This window comes from Capronia epimyces (genome assembly GCF_000585565.1).
Source record: "Capronia epimyces CBS 606.96 chromosome Unknown aczIQ-supercont1.2, whole genome shotgun sequence".
Classification (NCBI taxonomy): domain Eukaryota; kingdom Fungi; phylum Ascomycota; class Eurotiomycetes; order Chaetothyriales; family Herpotrichiellaceae; genus Capronia; species Capronia epimyces.
This window is the reverse complement of record NW_006912905.1, coordinates 1293340-1310685: the sequence shown is the minus strand read 5'-3', so window position 1 is coordinate 1310685 and position 17346 is coordinate 1293340. Positions and strand designations below refer to the sequence as shown.

Sequence of the window (17346 nt, the reverse complement as noted above, 5' to 3'; positions counted from 1 at the left end):
GCTATATTTGAAAATAATTGAGAGTAGTAACAGCAACGCGGCAACGCTCACTTGTTGGAGAGACGGGGGGTGGAAAGGGCTTAGGGGCTTAGGGGCTTAGTGCATCGCAGAGGCGGGCCGCAGCCCAGCAGGCCAACCATCATCATCACGGCGAGGGGTTTGACGATGAAGATGCGCCACTGAGGGACAGTAGTGCTTAGGGGCTGTCCGGGCTTCAGGCACCTTCAGCAATACGACCGGAACCCTTTTTTCGGGGGCATAGGGGCGGCTTACTACAGAGTGTCGGTACTCACAGTCGATGCGTGGAGGGAGACAGCGGTTTAGTTGGGAGGGCACCGCCGGGGGAGCCAGCCGGGGGGTCGCCGGGCGTGATTGGGCTAGACGTGCTTAGGCTTTCCATAGGCGGTCGATCGCGTCGCTGATTAGACACAACAGCATGCGGCCGGCCCACTCCAGTTCCTCACCACAAACCCGAGCCCAACCCCAACTCCAACAGATTTTGGACGCAGGGAGTTTGTTTGTTGAGAGCCCCGGTGCATGACGTCGGGCTTAGGCCTCACCAACAGACGGGATGTTGCCCATAGGAGCGAGCTCAACTGCCATCAAATTTCTTCCGACCTTCTTTCGCGACCAGGGCTGCTATCTAATACATACGGCAGCTTGTGTCTCCCGAGTGACCCGGCGGTCAGAAGGAAAACCCTGTCTGTCCACAACTCGAAAGCGCGCGAGTGGGAAAGGAAAAGGACGACATGGCACATCAGCAGCAGCCCCCGAAGACTCCCCGGGTCGCACAGACGGATGCTCGTAACCCGTATAGCCATTTCACTAGTAGTACTCTTCTCACTTGTGTTATGCATTCAGCATTCGGCGTCCGCTTATCACTAGTATTATTCTTCGTTGTCTTTTTCAGCCTTGGCTGGGATTCGCAGGAACTCCCATATCGATATTGAACAATGTGGCGCACGAAGCGGAGTCCGGTGCAGTCCTGGGTCCAACGTAAACTAATTTCGGAGTCCGCAGGTGGTTGCATCTATTGTCTTATGACACCCCTGACACCTCTTTTTCAGTTCCATTGATTTGGCTGCAAGGGGTTCCGACCGAGCTATGTAAGGATTACATGAGACTCGTATGCGGTTGGTAGACAACGGGGGAAGGACTGATGGCATGGCTGAGGTGTGACGCCCGAAGTGACAGTTGACTGTCTGTCCAGTGTCTCCGTACGGATAATATGAGATCTGGCATTTGTCGTCCTAGCTCGTATCAGTAAGGGGTCAGGCGAGTTTTGGCCCCGATCCCTGAAAATTTAACGGGCTGATTTGGGGGCAGAGATGGACGAATAATGGAGGATGTCAGATTAGCAGGAGTCTAAATTTGGACGTTGGGGCGCCCCAGCAATCTGGCAGCCCACAGCGCAGGCGCCAGGTAATGCTGGATACTAGATAGCTTCATCCATGATGGCAGTTGCTCTTTTGTTCCATCCCTCAACTCAACAACACCATGTCCATGTCATCAACAACATGATCATCATCTTCTCCCCCCTACCTGGTGTAGTATACCAGGGGTGCATGGATATCCCGAACCAACTGATTGATCCTCACCATCACCCTCACCCTCTGCCGCCTTTGGGTGCAGTGGGTTGACTGGCCTCCTCACGCCGCTTTATGTACTCTGTAAGTCTTAGCCAGCATATCGTCACGTGGCCTGAATGCACCTTTGCTGTGATCATCAAGGATGGGTATTATTAAACCAAGGTAGGTACCTATGTAGGTATACGTGACTACCATACCAGGACTCGTTAGATAACAACGTGTCTTGACCGAATGTTTTCAGAACTGCTATGCAGGTATGCCAGGAGTCACTCGTCACACCTCCCACTCAAAAACTAGCACGCGGGCAACAACGAGGATGGAGCAGAAGCCACCAATGCGATGAACTGCAACACAGCCCAGTCCATCATTGAATGCTTGCTTACCTCCTGCGACCACTTCGGCTGCCGCCACCACGGACGATTATGTTGGCATAGTCTCATAGTCGCGCGTCAATTGATCCCAAAACATCCAGTCGGTAGCGTCAAGATTGAAGTTTTGGTCCAAGTTCACGTCCGTGCCATCGAGACCGCCAAAAAGGGCTCCAGCGTCGCTGCTGGGAGAAGAGAAGAGCGTGGACATAGCCTCGGGACCTCCATCAAGAGCATCAAGGCCGCCCACGGTGTCGCGCGTCTTCTTCGGATTCGGGCGTTTGGCGGGGTTGATCTTGGGCAGAGAGGAGCGCAGCGTGTCGATGAAATCCGGCTCGGGCCCCGAGTGGGTGGGCGGGTTGGCCCTCCAGGCCTTGAGCGTGACTTTGCCGACTGCAATGTGGATGGCTCTCTTGGCCTCCAGAAACTCTCGGTGGTTTGAATAGACGTGTGCCATCTTGTGCCAGGTGGCATCCAGCTCAGGGCGGGAAAAGAAGCCGACCTTTGCCAGGCTGGTCAGGAGGCATATGAGGGCGTCGCCCAGGAAAAAAGACCGGAAAGACCAATGAAACCGGTTCATCTTGGGGTGGCTGTAGGCCGCGCTGTCGGTGTCGAGGATCTTGTGGGCGAGGGCACAGAGCTGTCTCCTTTCATGGTCGTCGAGGCCTTTGTTCATCAATCGCGACATGCGGCTGTGTAGCCGCACAATGTTGGCCGCGGACCTGACCATCCCCAGGGTCAGGAAGTGGAGCGGGTCGGCGATGTCGCAGTAGCGGAGATACTTGAGCTCGATGGTGCCCTCGACCTCGTCAATCAGCCGGTCGAGTTCGGCGGTATCCCTGAGTTGCAGCGTGGCACCGACTTCCTTCATTTTCACGCCGGTGCGCGTGTAGAGTTTGGTCAGCTCCGACCTGGACAGACAGTAGATCATTTCGGTGGCCCCCTTCTCCTCTTCCGGCTGCTGTGTCATGCCTGGGAAGATCTGATCGTCGTGAATGTTGCACGGCTGTTTGGTGTCCCAGCTGGTCGGAGGAGTGGAAATGCCGGTGCCCGAAACCTGGCCAGCGTAGCCGTCGAGCGGGAGAAGTTGCCAGAAGAGACGCCGTCGCATTTGAACGTCGAACGGAGGCAGACCAAGACTCTCGCCGTCACGGTGGAGTCCCATGCGCTGTGCGATGCGGACTGCCACCCCGGTCAAGATCCAGAAGGTGTGAGGGTCAATCTGGGTGCGCAAGGCGGTCAGAAAGAGCACGTATGCCTGCATGACGGGCATTGCGGTTGTCTTGAGCCAGGATGCATTGACGAGTGCTTTTCGAACGGCGTTTTGGTATTTGGCCAACAATGCGGCCTGGGACTGTCCAAACGCGCGCACGCACTCCCCGTCGGCCAGCGAAAAGACGGCAAAGTGGTAGATGGCAAACAGCAGGCATTCCTGCGCTTTGGACGCCGTCCCCGGCTGGCGTGAGACTCTTTCGACCATTCTCGCCACGGTCGGCACATGCAGCAGTTTGCACAGAGGCTCGACATTGTCAACATACACCGCCCACAGCTTCATCGCGTCCTCGTGGCCGGGATGGTAGTCGACCAGATCCTGCGGGGTCCCAAGCAGCGCGCTGGAGAGCAAGTCTGTCGTTGCAGTGGGCGAGATGATGCCGACAGGAGGGGGAGGGCGCGGGTCGTCCTCCTCTTCCTCCGACATTTCCAACATGTCGTTCTCTCCCAAATCGCGCCAGAGACTGCCGTCGATATATCGAGCCTTTCCCTCGCCCGACAGCAGCTTGCCGCTCCTCATCGTCTCCTTGGCAGCGACCGTGGTTGAGTCGGCTTTAGACAGAAGGCCATTCTCCTGTAGCGTGCGCTCGTAGCGCGCCAGTCGCTCGTACACGGTCTCGCTGCGTTTCCGCTTTGGTTGTCGCGGCGGCGGCGCCTGGTAGACACAATCGAACTTTTGCTTGCAGCTCGAGCAGATCGGAATGGCTCGGTCGCATTTGACTTTCCTGCGTACACAGGGTTGACAGGCATAGGCCATCGCGCTGGGCTCAGGCCGCGCCGAGTCATGGCGCGGGTCGAGGTCGAGGTTGGTGGTAGTCAGCGGCCGGGCCTGAGCTTGCATACTGTCAATACTGTCAGGGTTAGGGACACCCCGTCATCCGGTCCAGCACAAGATACAACGGGGATATGCCCGGCATCCGTACGCTGCACATTGTCCATTGCACATTGTGTGCTGTACAGGGAAGAGGGAAGCGGAAAGTGACCATGTGCCCTCTGCGGCTCGGATAATGGTCTCGGAATCAAATGGCTAAGCTTCGGGGCTTATCCATCGGGCCCGGAGCAGAGACTGGCCTCCGATTGGCCAGTCCCGCACGTTTCCAGCCTTGCGTGAAGCAAACCGGAACGTCAGAGAGAGAGATTCCATCCCGCAACACGCAGCCATGGTATAAAGAGCCATGGACCGCCCCGGAGGTGCGGGGAAGCTCGCTGAGCAGAACGGCCAGCCCGCAATCACGACACCCTTTCCATGGCCCATCCGACGCAGCCAGGCGAGGGGCCTAGGCCTGCACTGCCCATCCTCACCGCCGACGCTGTGGCCGCCGTAGTAGCCACCGAAGCGCCAGACGTCCACTCCAAAGAAGAGGAAGACGTCGAGGCGGCCAAGGTGTCCACGACAGGCACCGTGGAGACGGGGGATGAGTGGAAAGACCCCAACCTCGTCACCTGGGACGGGCCGGACGACCCTGCAAACCCGAAGAACTGGCCGTTCAAGACGAAATGGACGTATACCGTGTCGGTGTCGTTCTTCGCCGTGCTGTCGCCCATTTCGTCGTCCATGATCGCCCCGGCCCTGCCGCAGCTGGCCCGCGACCTCAACATTCACAGCGACATCGAAGTGGAACTGTCGCTGTCCATCTTCATCCTCGCATACGCTTTCGGGCCCCTTTTCTTCGGTCCCGCCTCCGAGATGTGGGGGCGGGTGCGGCTGTTGCAGGTCAGCAATCTGTGGTATCTGGCCTGGAACTTGGCCTGTGGCTTCGCCACCAACAAAACCGAGATGTTTATTTTCCGCTTCCTCGCCGGGGCCGGCGGAAGCGCTCCGATGGCTATCGGGGGAGGAGCGATAAGGTGAGCGAAAGGGACGGCGAAAGACGGGCTTCACAAGCCACGCACCACATACCACACACCACACCACAGACCACACACATCGACTCGGCCCGGCCATTCCCTGCTACTTCCTACCTCCTACCATCTACCCCCTACTGCCGTCGTCATTACTGTTTCTGTTTGCTGACCTACGCGGCGTTCTTCTACTTTTAGTGACGTCTGGCTGCCCGAGCAGCGCGGCAAAGCCATGGGGATCTACACGCTCACGCCCGTCCTCGGCCCGGTGATGGGCCCCCTGGCCGGGGGCTGGATTGCGGAGTACACAACGTGGCGGTGGGTGTTCTGGTCGTCGAGCGCGTTGACGGGGGCAATCCAGGCGATCGGGCTATTCTGGCTGCGCGAGTCGCACGCGCCCACCCTCCTGAAAAGGAAGCGCGACCGGCTGGCCAAGGAGACGGGCAACGACAAGCTGCACACTGAGAGCGAGGCGGCAGGTACGGGTACCGGCCAACCATCGACGCTGCTCGGTCGCATGGGGGTAGCGCTGGTGCGGCCGGCGCGGCTGTTCACGACGCAGCCGATTGTGCAGGTGATTGCGGTGTACATGGCGTATTTGTTCGGGGTCATCTACCTGCTGCTGGCCACGTTCCCCGTGCTGTGGCGCGACGTGTACGGCGAGAGCCTTGGGGTGGGCGGGCTCAACTACATCTCGATCGCTATCGGCTCATTCCTGGGCCTGCTGGCCAACTTCCACTACATCGACCGGCTGTACCTACAACTCAAGGAGAAGAACGGGGGGGTGGGCAGGCCCGAGTTCCGCGTGCCGTCCATGTTCGTCGGCTCCGTGCTCGTCACCATCGGGCTGTTCTGGTACGGCTGGAGCGTGCAGGGCCACGCGCACTGGATCATGCCCAACCTCGGCGTCGTCTTCTTCTCTGCCGGCACCATGGCCTGCTTGCAGAGCATGCAGACCTACACGGTCGACAGCTACACCCGCTACGCCGCCAGCGCCATGGCCGCCGTCGCCATCCTGCGCAGCCTCGGCGGCTTCGGCTTCCCACTCTTCGCCCCCTACATGTACCAGGCCTTGGACTATGGCTGGGGCACCAGTGTGCTGGCCTTTGTCAGTATCGGTATCGGCATTCCCGCCCCCTTTATCTTCTGGTTCTTCGGTGCCCGGCTGCGCGCTCTCTCCAAATATGCTGCGGGTTGAGTGTTGCGGTTAGGATTAGGGTTAGGGTTCCTCCGTGCCATTGGGTACTGGTACAGTGTGTTGGTGGTCAGCGACGGCCTGAGAGGAATACAGTAAGGATTTGTCTTGGGTCTAGCTGTGTAAAGGCAATGCAGGCTTGGGAAAAGTCGACAGTCACGACTCACGGTGACAATATCAAGGATCAAGGGACGGTGAGAAAATGATACAGCAGACAGCGGTCATTATGGCAATGAATACCTAAGTCTAAACAGGAAAAAGTGTCCCATCTAGCCATACCGCCTGGCCGTTACTATGATTATCTGCACACCTAGCCTGCACCTTGCTTGAATTGACAGATTCATCAATCCTATCATAGAAACCTCATCAACCGATCTCGACCTGAGGCATTCGTTGCTGTCAAACCCTCACCGGCAGTATATTCATTACTGCTGAGCTGTGAATCCAACTAGCAAGTAAAACCTTTACACCCTCTGATCCTCTTTGTCCTTCTTCAACTCTACAAACTTGAACTTTACTTGCCACGACGGCTCCTCTTCTTCCATCCTTCCATCCTTCATCTTCTAAAACATCAGGATTACAACATAGGTTGAGCAAGGTTGACAAAAGCAAAGAGATTGGATCATACCACATACCACACATTTGGGTTTGGACATTCACAATCATACAAACAAGAGCTTGGAATCTGTCATATATTCGGCATCTAGTTTCTACGCATCTATAGCAGTGCTCCGTGATGATGTCCTAAGAATCTACTGGTCGCCTATATCACGGTGGCACAAGCAACGAGTGAAGGTGTCATGCAATTATTTATCATATACTTACTAAGACCGCTTCTCAGAATCGACCTCTGTCTCGATGCTCTCTCATTGCGATCCGTATCAATTTAAAGAGTTGCAGACAGAACAGCCGATTCAACAACTTGACCTTGTCCTCGAAGGCATCAACCTGACCAACTGAATTGCATTGCAATCATATCAATTTCGAGTCAGCAGTCATCGTTGAGGCCTTCTCCTCTTGGTTGCCAAAACCTCGATCAACCAGAGCATGATTGGATCATACTTCAAGAGCCTGGAGTTACACACACAAGATCATACCACACACACTCAAGAGCTTGGAACTTGTCATACAAACCTCCTCTTCCTCCTTCACAACATTGAGAAGAGCACTTGACTTCATTCCATACATGCTGGTGGTAAATCCTTGTTGTTAGACTCACTGGATGTCCTCCGGTACAGCTTAGGGTCCCCGAGCAGTAATTCAAGGCCGTAATCCCAAAGGTTACTGGTGAAGTCAGGTCGCTTGGATCGGTGTCGACATGACAGATCAACAACCAATCCATCCTTTCCTCCTTCCCTCCTGACTGGCTATCGACAATGGCCAGGACGAAGAAGCAGGACTCGACTGGGCACCAATCAAGGCACAAGCTTTCACTCGAATTGTCAAACAAGCTTACAACTGCGCATACATGCTGACAAAGTACCATGCTCTCAGCGTGGGTATTGGATGCCTCGATTTGGCGCCTCCCGATAACATGCTTGTGGTCGGCCAAGTCGAAGTTAGCGATCGTGTCTCTCCTGAAGCAGCTTCATAGCGGAATCATCCAAATCACCAAACAAGACACCTACTCTAGACAACTAAGAAATTGAGCAGTCCCAGCTTGATCGTGGAGATCGCGTGGACGCGATCAACCAAGAATCTACAACAAGGCACAGTCCGTGCTACCCAAAGTCAAGACGTCCTTGGTTCATCGATCTCTCAAGAGCAAGAACAAGACACTCCCACACAGTCTGTCGAAAGAGATAACAGACCAATACACCCTGCTTTAAGACGTCTCTCCACAGACAGGCACACTTGTGTAACCCGGTCATTATCACACCTCCCCGATTGTCCCACCTCCTCCTATATATCCATCACGACCGAGTCCGATGAGACCTCCTCTCACGATATCCATCACTACCGAGTCTAATAGGACCTCCTCCCACTCTATCTATCACTCGGAATGCTCCCATAACACCTCTGATGAAGATGATGAAGATCTTAACCTGGACGCCTCAGGCATTGCAAATGACGAGCAAGACCATCGAACAGGCTATCACGGTGGCACAGCAACGAGCGAACGTGTATGCAGTTTATGATATGAAAACAATTCAATCGCAGACAAGCACGGTGGAGCGAGTTCTTGTCGAAATTTCACTTTCAAATTGAGTACCGCCCCGGCCGGCAAGGTACCAAGCCTGACAGCCTCACTCGACGACCTGGGTACAAACCACCGGATGATCAAGATGATCAAGATGATCGTGTACGCCACCAACAGCAGGTTCTCCTGATATCACAGAATCTCGGGAAAGGTGTGGGTATACTCAAACCCGACCGATTGTCCGCGGTTGCTGCCCTTGCCACCACAGTCGTTCAAGAAGATGACACAATCCCCGAGGAGATTGGGAAGTTATACCAGGCAAAGACTGATGCCGACTTGACGGAGATTATGCAACACTTGAGCAACAACGCACCCTTACGACCAGAACTCAAGGCATTCTTGACAAAGCATCATATCTCAATGTCGGACTGTGTTGTACGAGATGACCGCCTATGGTATCAGGATAGGTTGTGGGTTCCAAATCAGGATAGCATCAAACTGCATACACGTTCGCTCGTTGCTGTGCCACCGTGATACAGGCACTCCTGATCGAGAGGAAGTTGGGGGGAATGTCTCCGGGTACCCATTTCGACACTCATTTCGCACTATTGTGTACTCACAAGGAAAAGACAATGGCTCATGCACACCCGATAGGCCTCGACCTAACTCATTTGGTTCACTAGAGAGATACTCCTGATGGAGACACTTGACCACCGAGGCTCGTGTTAGAACACATCCTGATTTGGACCTTGTCTTTATGAACCGTGCTAGCCTAACGTTATCGTGATAACGTTTAGATTCTAGACACGGACATAGACATGGACACAGACATGGACACCGACATAGACACTAACACGGACACAAGACAATAAGTCCCATGAAGTGATCTACCTTGGAGGCAGCATCCGCCGCGAAACTATCAACGTGATAATCCAAAGGATCCAGCGGTCGTCTGAATATATAATCATATTCACATTCTAGATATAGACACGACACGACAAGACGTCTATAGTGATAGACCTTGAAGGCAGCGTATGCTGTGAAACGATCAACGTGATAATACTAAAGAATTTAGCGGTCGCCGCCCTAGATATAATAACCCTAAAGAAGTCAGCGTACGCCGCGAAGGGATAGATATGATACTCCTAAAGAAGTCAGCGGTCGCCGCGAAGGGATAGACATAATAGTCCTAAAGAAGATAGCGGTCGCCGTAAGGAAGTCGACGTGATACTCCTAAAGAATTTAGCGGTCGTCGCCCTAGATATAATAATCTCGAAGAAGTCAGCGTATACTATAAAGAGGTCGATATAATACTCCTAAAGTATTCAGCGATCGCCGCCCTAGATATAATAGTCCCAAAGGAGTCAACGTACGCCGCGAAAGGATAGGTCTCGAAGGAGTCAGCGGTCGCCTGGACATGAAGACCTTGTTATATCTACATCCGCATGTTCGACACGACATGATAAGACGTTTGCAATCACACACTTTGAAACAGGTGGACGTCTAGAAAGACAAGAACAAGAACAAGAACGATAGAGATAGAAATCATATACTTTAAAACGGGCGGACGTCTGTCAGGGTAAGGACAAGGACGTAGACAATAAAGATAGGGGTAGAAATTCACACTTTGAAACGGGCGGACGTTTGCAAGGACATGGACATACACAAGAACGATAGAGGTAGAAGACAGAGGCAGAATTCACACACTTTGAAACGGGCGGACGTCTGTCAGGACGAGGACAACGACAGCAAAGGCGAGGCAGAAGTTCACACTTTGAAGCGGGCGGACGTCTACAAGGACATGAACAGGACAAGAACGATAGAAAGAGAGGCAGAGGCAGAAATCCACACTGAAACGGGTGGACATCTACAAGAACAAGGACAAGGACAAGAACGATAGACAGAGGCAGAAATCACTTTTGGGCATTACTCATACAACAACAGCAAGAGAACTCCCCAACGCCGCCCCCCTTTCCACCCCCTACTCCCACATCCCCCGCCTCCCCTCCTCCCTCCTCCCTCCTCCCTCCTCCCTCACAAACCCAGAGACGCCACCATCTCCTCCTCGACGGTGTCCCGGGCCGCCAGGTGGTACACATGTACCACCTTCTGTTGACGTGGGCGCCGGGAGCGACCAACCGCCTGTTCGAGGGTGGCGTCCCTCTCCTCCCTCGACCCTGCCACCAACGGCGACAAGAACAGCACGTGGCTGGCCATGTGCAGGTTCCATCCGGCGGCGTCGGCGCTGTCGGTCTTGAGCACCAAGACACGCGCTTGCCCCTTCTGGAACCTGCCCACGGCCGTCGGGGTGGTCCCGCGGAAGCCGTCAATCACCCCGGTCCCGGCCGCCCGGCACGCCTCGACAAAGGCGGCCCGGTCTTCTTCGAACTGGACGAATACCAGTCCGAACTCGTCGGCGGCCGAGAACCCCGCGATGATTGACATGGCCCGCTCCACCCGCGAGCCCTGGCCTCCTCGGGCCCCCCACGCGCCGCCTGCCACCAGTTGGCTGGCCCGCTTGACCTGGTCAGGGGAGAAGTTGCCGCAGCACCACTTCTCCCTCTCCTCCTCCTCCGCCTCCTCCTCCGCCTCCTCCTCCGCTGCCGGCATCGCCGGACACCGCGGGCACGACACAATGTGGCCACATTGCACCGAGATCTCCAAACCCTGGCTGTCTGAGGCCAGTGCGGCATCGCCGCAGACCGAACAGAACCCAACCGGCCCGTCCTCCTCCTCCTCCATCACCAACGCCAAAACCAGCCGCAACAGACGAAGGCGACAGAAGCCGCGCGCCAACTCCTCGATCAGGGAGTGGACCCTGGCGGTCCGGGCGTTCATCGCGCTCTGAAGCTTGTTACCCTTCAGGGCGGCGGCCTCCACCTTCGCCTTCTTCGCTGCTGGCGCCTTGTCCAACGACAGAGGCGCCGGGTTGGCTTTGGCATGCCAGAGCAGACGGTCGACGATTGGCAGGACGTCTACGTCGGGCAGGGCGGCATTCTTGACGTCGTGCATGAGGTGGACAAACGGCGCGTTGAGCGCGGCGGCCTCTGGGTTCTTGATGGCGCAGTGCCACAGCTCCCGCAGGCGCCGCTGCAGCTCTGCGGCCCTGGCCACCAGCAGCTCCTCCTTCGCGCTGACCAGGTAGTGCAGGACCTGGCCCTCGGTTTTTATCTGATCGGGAGGAGCGTCTGCCAACATCTGGGCAAGAATTGGTGCTGGACACAGGCGTGCGTGATCTGGCCCGCTCTTCTGCTCCACTGCCGTCTTCATTCGGTCTTCAACCGCCTCGATTGCATCATCGCCGACCTCGACCTCGTCCTCATCCTCATCTTCATCTTCATCTTCATCGGCCTTTTGTTTGCCCTTGCCGTTGACCTTGCCCTTGCCTTTGGCTCTGCTGGTGGTCGCTCGCTTGGCCTTTCGGCCGAAGTTGAGGTCCTGTTCCTCTATCATCTGGTCGATGTCCATGTACGTGACCATCTCCGAGGGGCTGAGGTCGAACAGGCAACACTTCTCGTCTTTCTTGGGCAGTTTACCATCGGCTTGGTTCTTGCGGATGAACATGGCGGAGAAGGCGGTGGCATGGTCATACAACGTCCCGACATATGCGGCAGACACCAGATTCTGGTAGGACTGGAACTCCTGGGCGTCTGATCGGTCTCTGACCATCTTGGAGCCGTCTTTGCCGAACCCAAACTTGCCGCCTGCCTCGTCGTAGGTCGAGATGCGTGTGCCCAACAGTTTGGCCATGGTGTTGACGCTGTCGTAGTTGTGGATGGGAGGAGTGCCAGAAAGCAACCATTTCGATCCCGCCTCCATCTTGAGGAGAGCCATCAAGGTCCTGCCTGAGATGTAGGTGAACTCGTCCACGATGATTCTGCGGAAGGAGAACATATGGAGGAGACTGGGAATGCTGGACTGCGCTCGGAAGTCATCTAGCTCTTTCTCAAAAGGATCGTCGGCCAGAGGAGCAGCGTCTACATCCATTTTGTCGACTTTTGTCTTGTCGGATGATTCAGATTCCGCTCGCTTTCTCTTGTGTCCGGCAGTCTTTGATGGTCCTCCAGTTTCGATCTGGCCAAGAGCAGTGGCAGCAGTAGCAGTAGAAGCAGTAGCAGTAGAAGCAGTAGCAGTAGAAGCAGTAGCAGTAGAAGCAGTAGCAGTAGAGGCAGTAGCAGTAGAGGCAGTACCAGCAGAGGCAGTAGCAGTAGAAGCAGTACCAGCAGTAGCAGTAGAAGCAGTACCAGCAGTAGCTGTAGAAGCAGTACCAGCAGTGGCAGTAGTAGCAGTAGCAGCAGCAGCAGCCTTTGCAGCCTTGGTAGTCTTTGCTTTCTCGGCACGCTCTGCTTTACTGCTTGCCCGAGTCTTGAACCCCTGGAAGCGGTCGTAGCTGAGGCTTGAGGCTCTGATCTGGTCCCATCTGCTCCAGAATCGGGTGTTGTCGCCTTGCGATGCTTGTTTTGCATCTCCGAAGGTTTGGAGCGCGGTTTCAAGCCATTCTGAGAAGGCGCGGCCAGGATCAGTGGGCGTGTTCGGGGCACAGGCGCTCTTGCGGAGAAGATTCCAATACTTGTCATCTTCGAACAGGTCCCAGGGCGCCAGGATGAGAGAAGCTGACTCGATGGCCGACGATGAGAACTGGAGCACGTCTTTGACGGACCCAACGACCAAGTAGTAAGGTGGTTGAGGGATGGAGGTGGTGGTTCCGAGGTTGGGCTTGAACTGCTTCCAGCCTAGGCACGCGTCGGTTTCCGTCTGCCATTGTTTGAGGATGTTTCGTGGCATGAGAACGAGAGACGCTCTAGATTGGGTACGTGAGGAGTCGGTTGCTGGAATGGACGACAACGAGCTGGAGCTGGGTGAAGCGCCGCTCTGGTTCTGGTAATCCAAGTCTACCAAGCACAACGACGTAGTGGTTTTGCCGGCGCCGACGTCGTCTGCGATGATCCCGCCTCGCACGAGCGTGTCGACGGTTGCTTGAGCTTCGAGACGCCATCCCAGCGCAGGCAAGCAAGACTCGACCAGCGCCATTTCCTGCCAAACCGGCGGCTGCTGCTCTTGTTTCTGCATCCAAGCCAGAGTCTTGCGCTGTGAGATCCAGAGAGTGCGGCCCCGGATCGTCGTGGTCGCTATGGGCGATTCCGAAGCATTTGAGAGCAGCTGCAACGGACCAAATGCCGGGGGAGCTGCGAAGGGGGCATGGCGTGCCAACCGCCAGCTGGAGGCCAGCCCCTGGGTGAAGGAGCCAGTCCTGGAATAGAATTGAGTCTGTGCGCGATGGATCAAGGTTGAGAGATTGACCTTGATGTCCAACAAGGCCTTTTCTCCATGGCAATGCATCGTGGCCATCGCCGGCTTCGGCCGATGCTTCAATGCATCTTCGTACACGGCTGCTTCTTCCGGGTCCTCAAAGGGCTTGATAATGTTTCTCTTGCCCACGGCTTTCATGAGCCACCGGAGTTTGGGTGGTTCGGGCAGGCATTCGCGGCAAGGTGAAGGTGAAGCCTGAGTATCCGGCACCGGCATCGGCCCTGGCTGCCAGCCTGCATCTAAATGGGGAACCTTCGAGGCGTGAGACAAGATCCAACCAAAACCGTGCAAGGCGTCGGGCTTGTTTTCGAGGGCGATGTCGATGACCCGGCCCGGCGGGAATCTGGTCTGCTGGTCCCGATTCAACCGGAGCTCGAGGGCCAGGAGAGTGGAAGGAGTGTTGCGGCAGGAAGGATCTGACACGGCGCCAAAGTCGGTTGTCTGATACCACTTGCGGATCTGGCGTCCCTCGTCCGGCACGGCGAGTTGCAACCCGGGGCATTTGGTCCATCGGCTGAGCAGCTCGCAACCAACCACGTCGCCCTGCGGAGAGTCTGTCAACAACGCCGGTCGCCATGAGGCGGGGAGTTTGGCCAGAATGGTGCGTTCGTCGAGCAAATTGCCGCGAGGGGGCTGCGTAGCAAACACCATCCGATCCAGGTGAGCGTCTCCTAGGGGCTGGGCATCCAAGAAGAGAAATAAGGGGCTGGCGTCAGGCTGAGACGCCACAATCTGTCTGTGCAATGTTCCACTGGCTGCTGGACAATTCTGGAGCACTTCGTACCGGCCAGTGATCTGTTGCATCTTCAGAGCTTCATCGCCGTCCAGACCGGGAGCAATTTGGATCTCTAGCTCTGGAAACACACTCAACTTGTTGAATGGGGATGCTTTCAGTCCAATGTTCTGTTCCCATGCCGGCACTTTGATGCCGTGGCCGGAGATCTGTACCTTCTGAGGCTTGTTGGCGCCGTCCCACAGCATCCAGAGCCCTGACATCAAGTGATTGGTCGGGCGCATTCTAGCCACTGGGTGTCGCAGAAGAGCTCGACGTGGGCTTTCCGCCGGCGCTGTCTTGGGAACCTTCTTGAAGAGGAGCCAGGTAGGCTCGACGGAGAAGTAGTCAGAAGCCTCCAACTCATTCGTCGCGGCCGCGGAGGGTGGGGAGTAGGCGGGCATGAAGTCAAGTTGCAGCACCGCGTGGTCTGACTCGAAAGTGGCCTTCCAAGAACCAGAACCGTCGAACTTGACTCCCTGGAAATACAGAGGGTCCTGGATGGCGCTCGTGATCACTGTCGGTCTGGTGTCACCGGTAGAGTATCCTTGCAACATCAGGATTGGAGGAAGTGACTGAACCATGGTTTCAATAAAGCTTCGTAGTGAACGACGAGCCGTTGGCTGCACCGACAGTTCTTGTAGGCCCTGGTGCGGGTCGCGACTGCATGATCTGCAGGTGGTGTAGAAACACCACGGGCAGATCTTTAGGTCCGTCGCATGCTGGCCCAGGCCTTCACAGCGGCACAGTGGCTGAGATGCCAGTGCGCCCACGATGAGATCCTCAATGGGGGGAATGCCATCAAAGGAGAAGTTGCTGTTCGCGCTCTGGAGAGGGAATTTGTGGAGCTGGGTGATCAGTTCCTCTTCGCCCATCAATTGACGGGTCAAAGCACTGGCACTAGCACTGTCTTTGTCCGCTCCTCCGCTCCCGAATTCGTCTGTATACTTATCAAAGAGGCTTGTTGGCCGGCCAGAGTCAGAGCCATCTTGGGGGTTCGTCGCCCTGTGACACGCAATGAGGGCACTCATGATGGCGGCGCCGATGACAGTGGTGGTCATGGCATTTCCCGCCAGATCTTGTAGCTCCCTCGACGTATCTTTGTTCAAGTTCAGATCCTCAATGGGCATCCCTTGTAGTGCGAAGACCTCCAGACCAGCCAGGGGACCTCCGCGGGCGGTATGGAAGAGGCCGCCTTTGGGTGTGATGCATCCGACCACTCCCCACTGCCGGCTATCCTCGTCGCGGTCGACATTCTGCGAGAAATTGAAATTTCGGTACTTGAATCGCATATCATAATCTCGCTCGGACACGTATCGGAGTTGATTGATGTCGAGCGTGTCGTGCACTCTTTCCGCCTGAGTGAGGGCCCAGCGCTGCCAGGCACCATCGTCCAGTTTGCACTGAGCGTGGTTCTGCCGTCTGGTATAAGGAGTCAACAATCCCAGCTGCAGCTGCCCACGCACATTCAAGTGTCGCTTCCGACACTGAACCCAGTCCCGCAACTGGTCTCGGACGTTAAAGTCATTGGGATTGGTCTTTGCCAATTGAAGGCGGGCATCATCCTCTTTCAGAATGAAGTCAGTGTAGGGTGATGATGCCCGACGCTGGAAGAGTGCCATGCAGCGGATAAACTCTTTGTCGGCTTCCTCCAGGTCGAGCCCGACACTCTCAGCATGGTCCTTCTGGATCAGCAGACAGTAACCTCGATTCCGGGTCTGCGGCACATAGTAGTTGAGAGAGTTCACCAGCACTGCCATGCCACAGTAATCCTCCCAGGATTCCAGCATTTCGTCCCATGGAGCAGTGCCGACATTTTCCAAGATGACCATGTTAGGTTTGTGAGCCTTTGCGTAAGCGGCAACACCTTGGAAGGTTGTGGCCGATTCGCCATCCTTGACATTCCTCTTGTTGTTCAACAGCGAATAATCCACACAGGACGAGCCAGCAATCAACAGATGAACTCCTTTGGGGGGGTCTGCACGCCTGCCATATGCGGTGTATGGTCTGCACTCCTCTTTGTCCATGTTTTTGGCGTAGGCGTCGAATTCGGTCACGTCGCGGAAGAGGATAGGAGGGCGGAAGTTTCTCTCGATGAACGCCTGCTTTTGCGGCTCGATCTCCGCACTTGCCAGGTGTTGGTGGTGGAAGGGGTCCGGCCCATCAAACTCCAGTGCCTGCTGAATAAGGTTGAGGGCGATAATGGGGCTTTCGGTACCAGAGCACATGGTGAAAACTCGTAGGCTTTGGTCCACGAATGGCGCTATGGCGTCCAGGAGACCGTGTTTCTTACCAGTCTTGACTAGAGAGCGGAATATTTCATGGATGTCTGACAGGGGAGGAGCAGCAAGGTCAAGGCCGTTGTGGCATGACCAGCCACTTTGTTCATCGGTCGCACTGTCTGCATCGTCCGCATCGTCCGCATTCGCGTCATCTATGTCGGGAAGAGATATGCACTCTCGATCCTCGGGCTCTTGGCCAAGTGCTGTCGCAAGTAGGTCGGCTGACGGGGTGTCGAGCGTGGTACAAAGCTGCAGGAGAGTCTTGAATGCCTCCAATTCTGAGCCTTGTTCAACTTCCTTCTGTTTACCTGTAGAGTTGTTGGAATCGGGATCGGGCTTGATCACAAACTTTCGATACACTCGTTTGTCTGGCCCCGGTCGTATTGCGGGTTTGCTAGTACGAAGACGTACGTCAACGGTTATCGGTCTAGTTGCGGATGGACGTGCAAGAAAAACATCGTCAAAGTATTCTGTTTCTGTCTTTCTTGATTTTGACGGTGTTTTTGCAGTAGACTTAGAGGCAGAGCCCGACGCCGGTGTCTTCGCAACGCTCTTCTTCACCATCTTGATCGGTCA

General features: G+C 55.6%; 3 protein-coding genes across 3 annotated transcripts; 1 reads left to right on the top strand and 2 right to left on the bottom strand.

Annotated features, from left to right (window-relative positions):
• Window positions 1–2009: 2009 nt before the first annotated feature.
• Window positions 2010–4070, bottom strand: A1O3_02287 (uncharacterized protein; the record flags this gene model as incomplete). The annotated part of the gene is made up of 1 exon (XM_007732428.1): window positions 2010–4070. One exon carries the CDS (start codon window positions 4068–4070, stop codon window positions 2010–2012), a length of 2061 nt encoding a protein of 686 aa, XP_007730618.1.
• Window positions 4071–4475: 405 nt separating this feature from the next.
• A1O3_02286 (mitogen-activated protein kinase kinase kinase) lies at window positions 4476–6269 on the top strand (the record flags this gene model as incomplete). Its single annotated transcript, XM_007732427.1, has 2 exons — window positions 4476–5077; window positions 5270–6269. The coding sequence occupies 2 exons, from the start codon at window positions 4476–4478 to the stop codon at window positions 6267–6269; spliced, it is 1602 nt and encodes a 533-aa protein (XP_007730617.1).
• Window positions 6270–10440: 4171 nt separating this feature from the next.
• A1O3_02285 (uncharacterized protein) lies at window positions 10441–17334 on the bottom strand (the record flags this gene model as incomplete). Its single annotated transcript, XM_007732426.1, has 1 exon — window positions 10441–17334. One exon carries the CDS (start codon window positions 17332–17334, stop codon window positions 10441–10443), a length of 6894 nt encoding a protein of 2297 aa, XP_007730616.1.
• Between the last annotated feature and the right edge of the window lie 12 nt (window positions 17335–17346).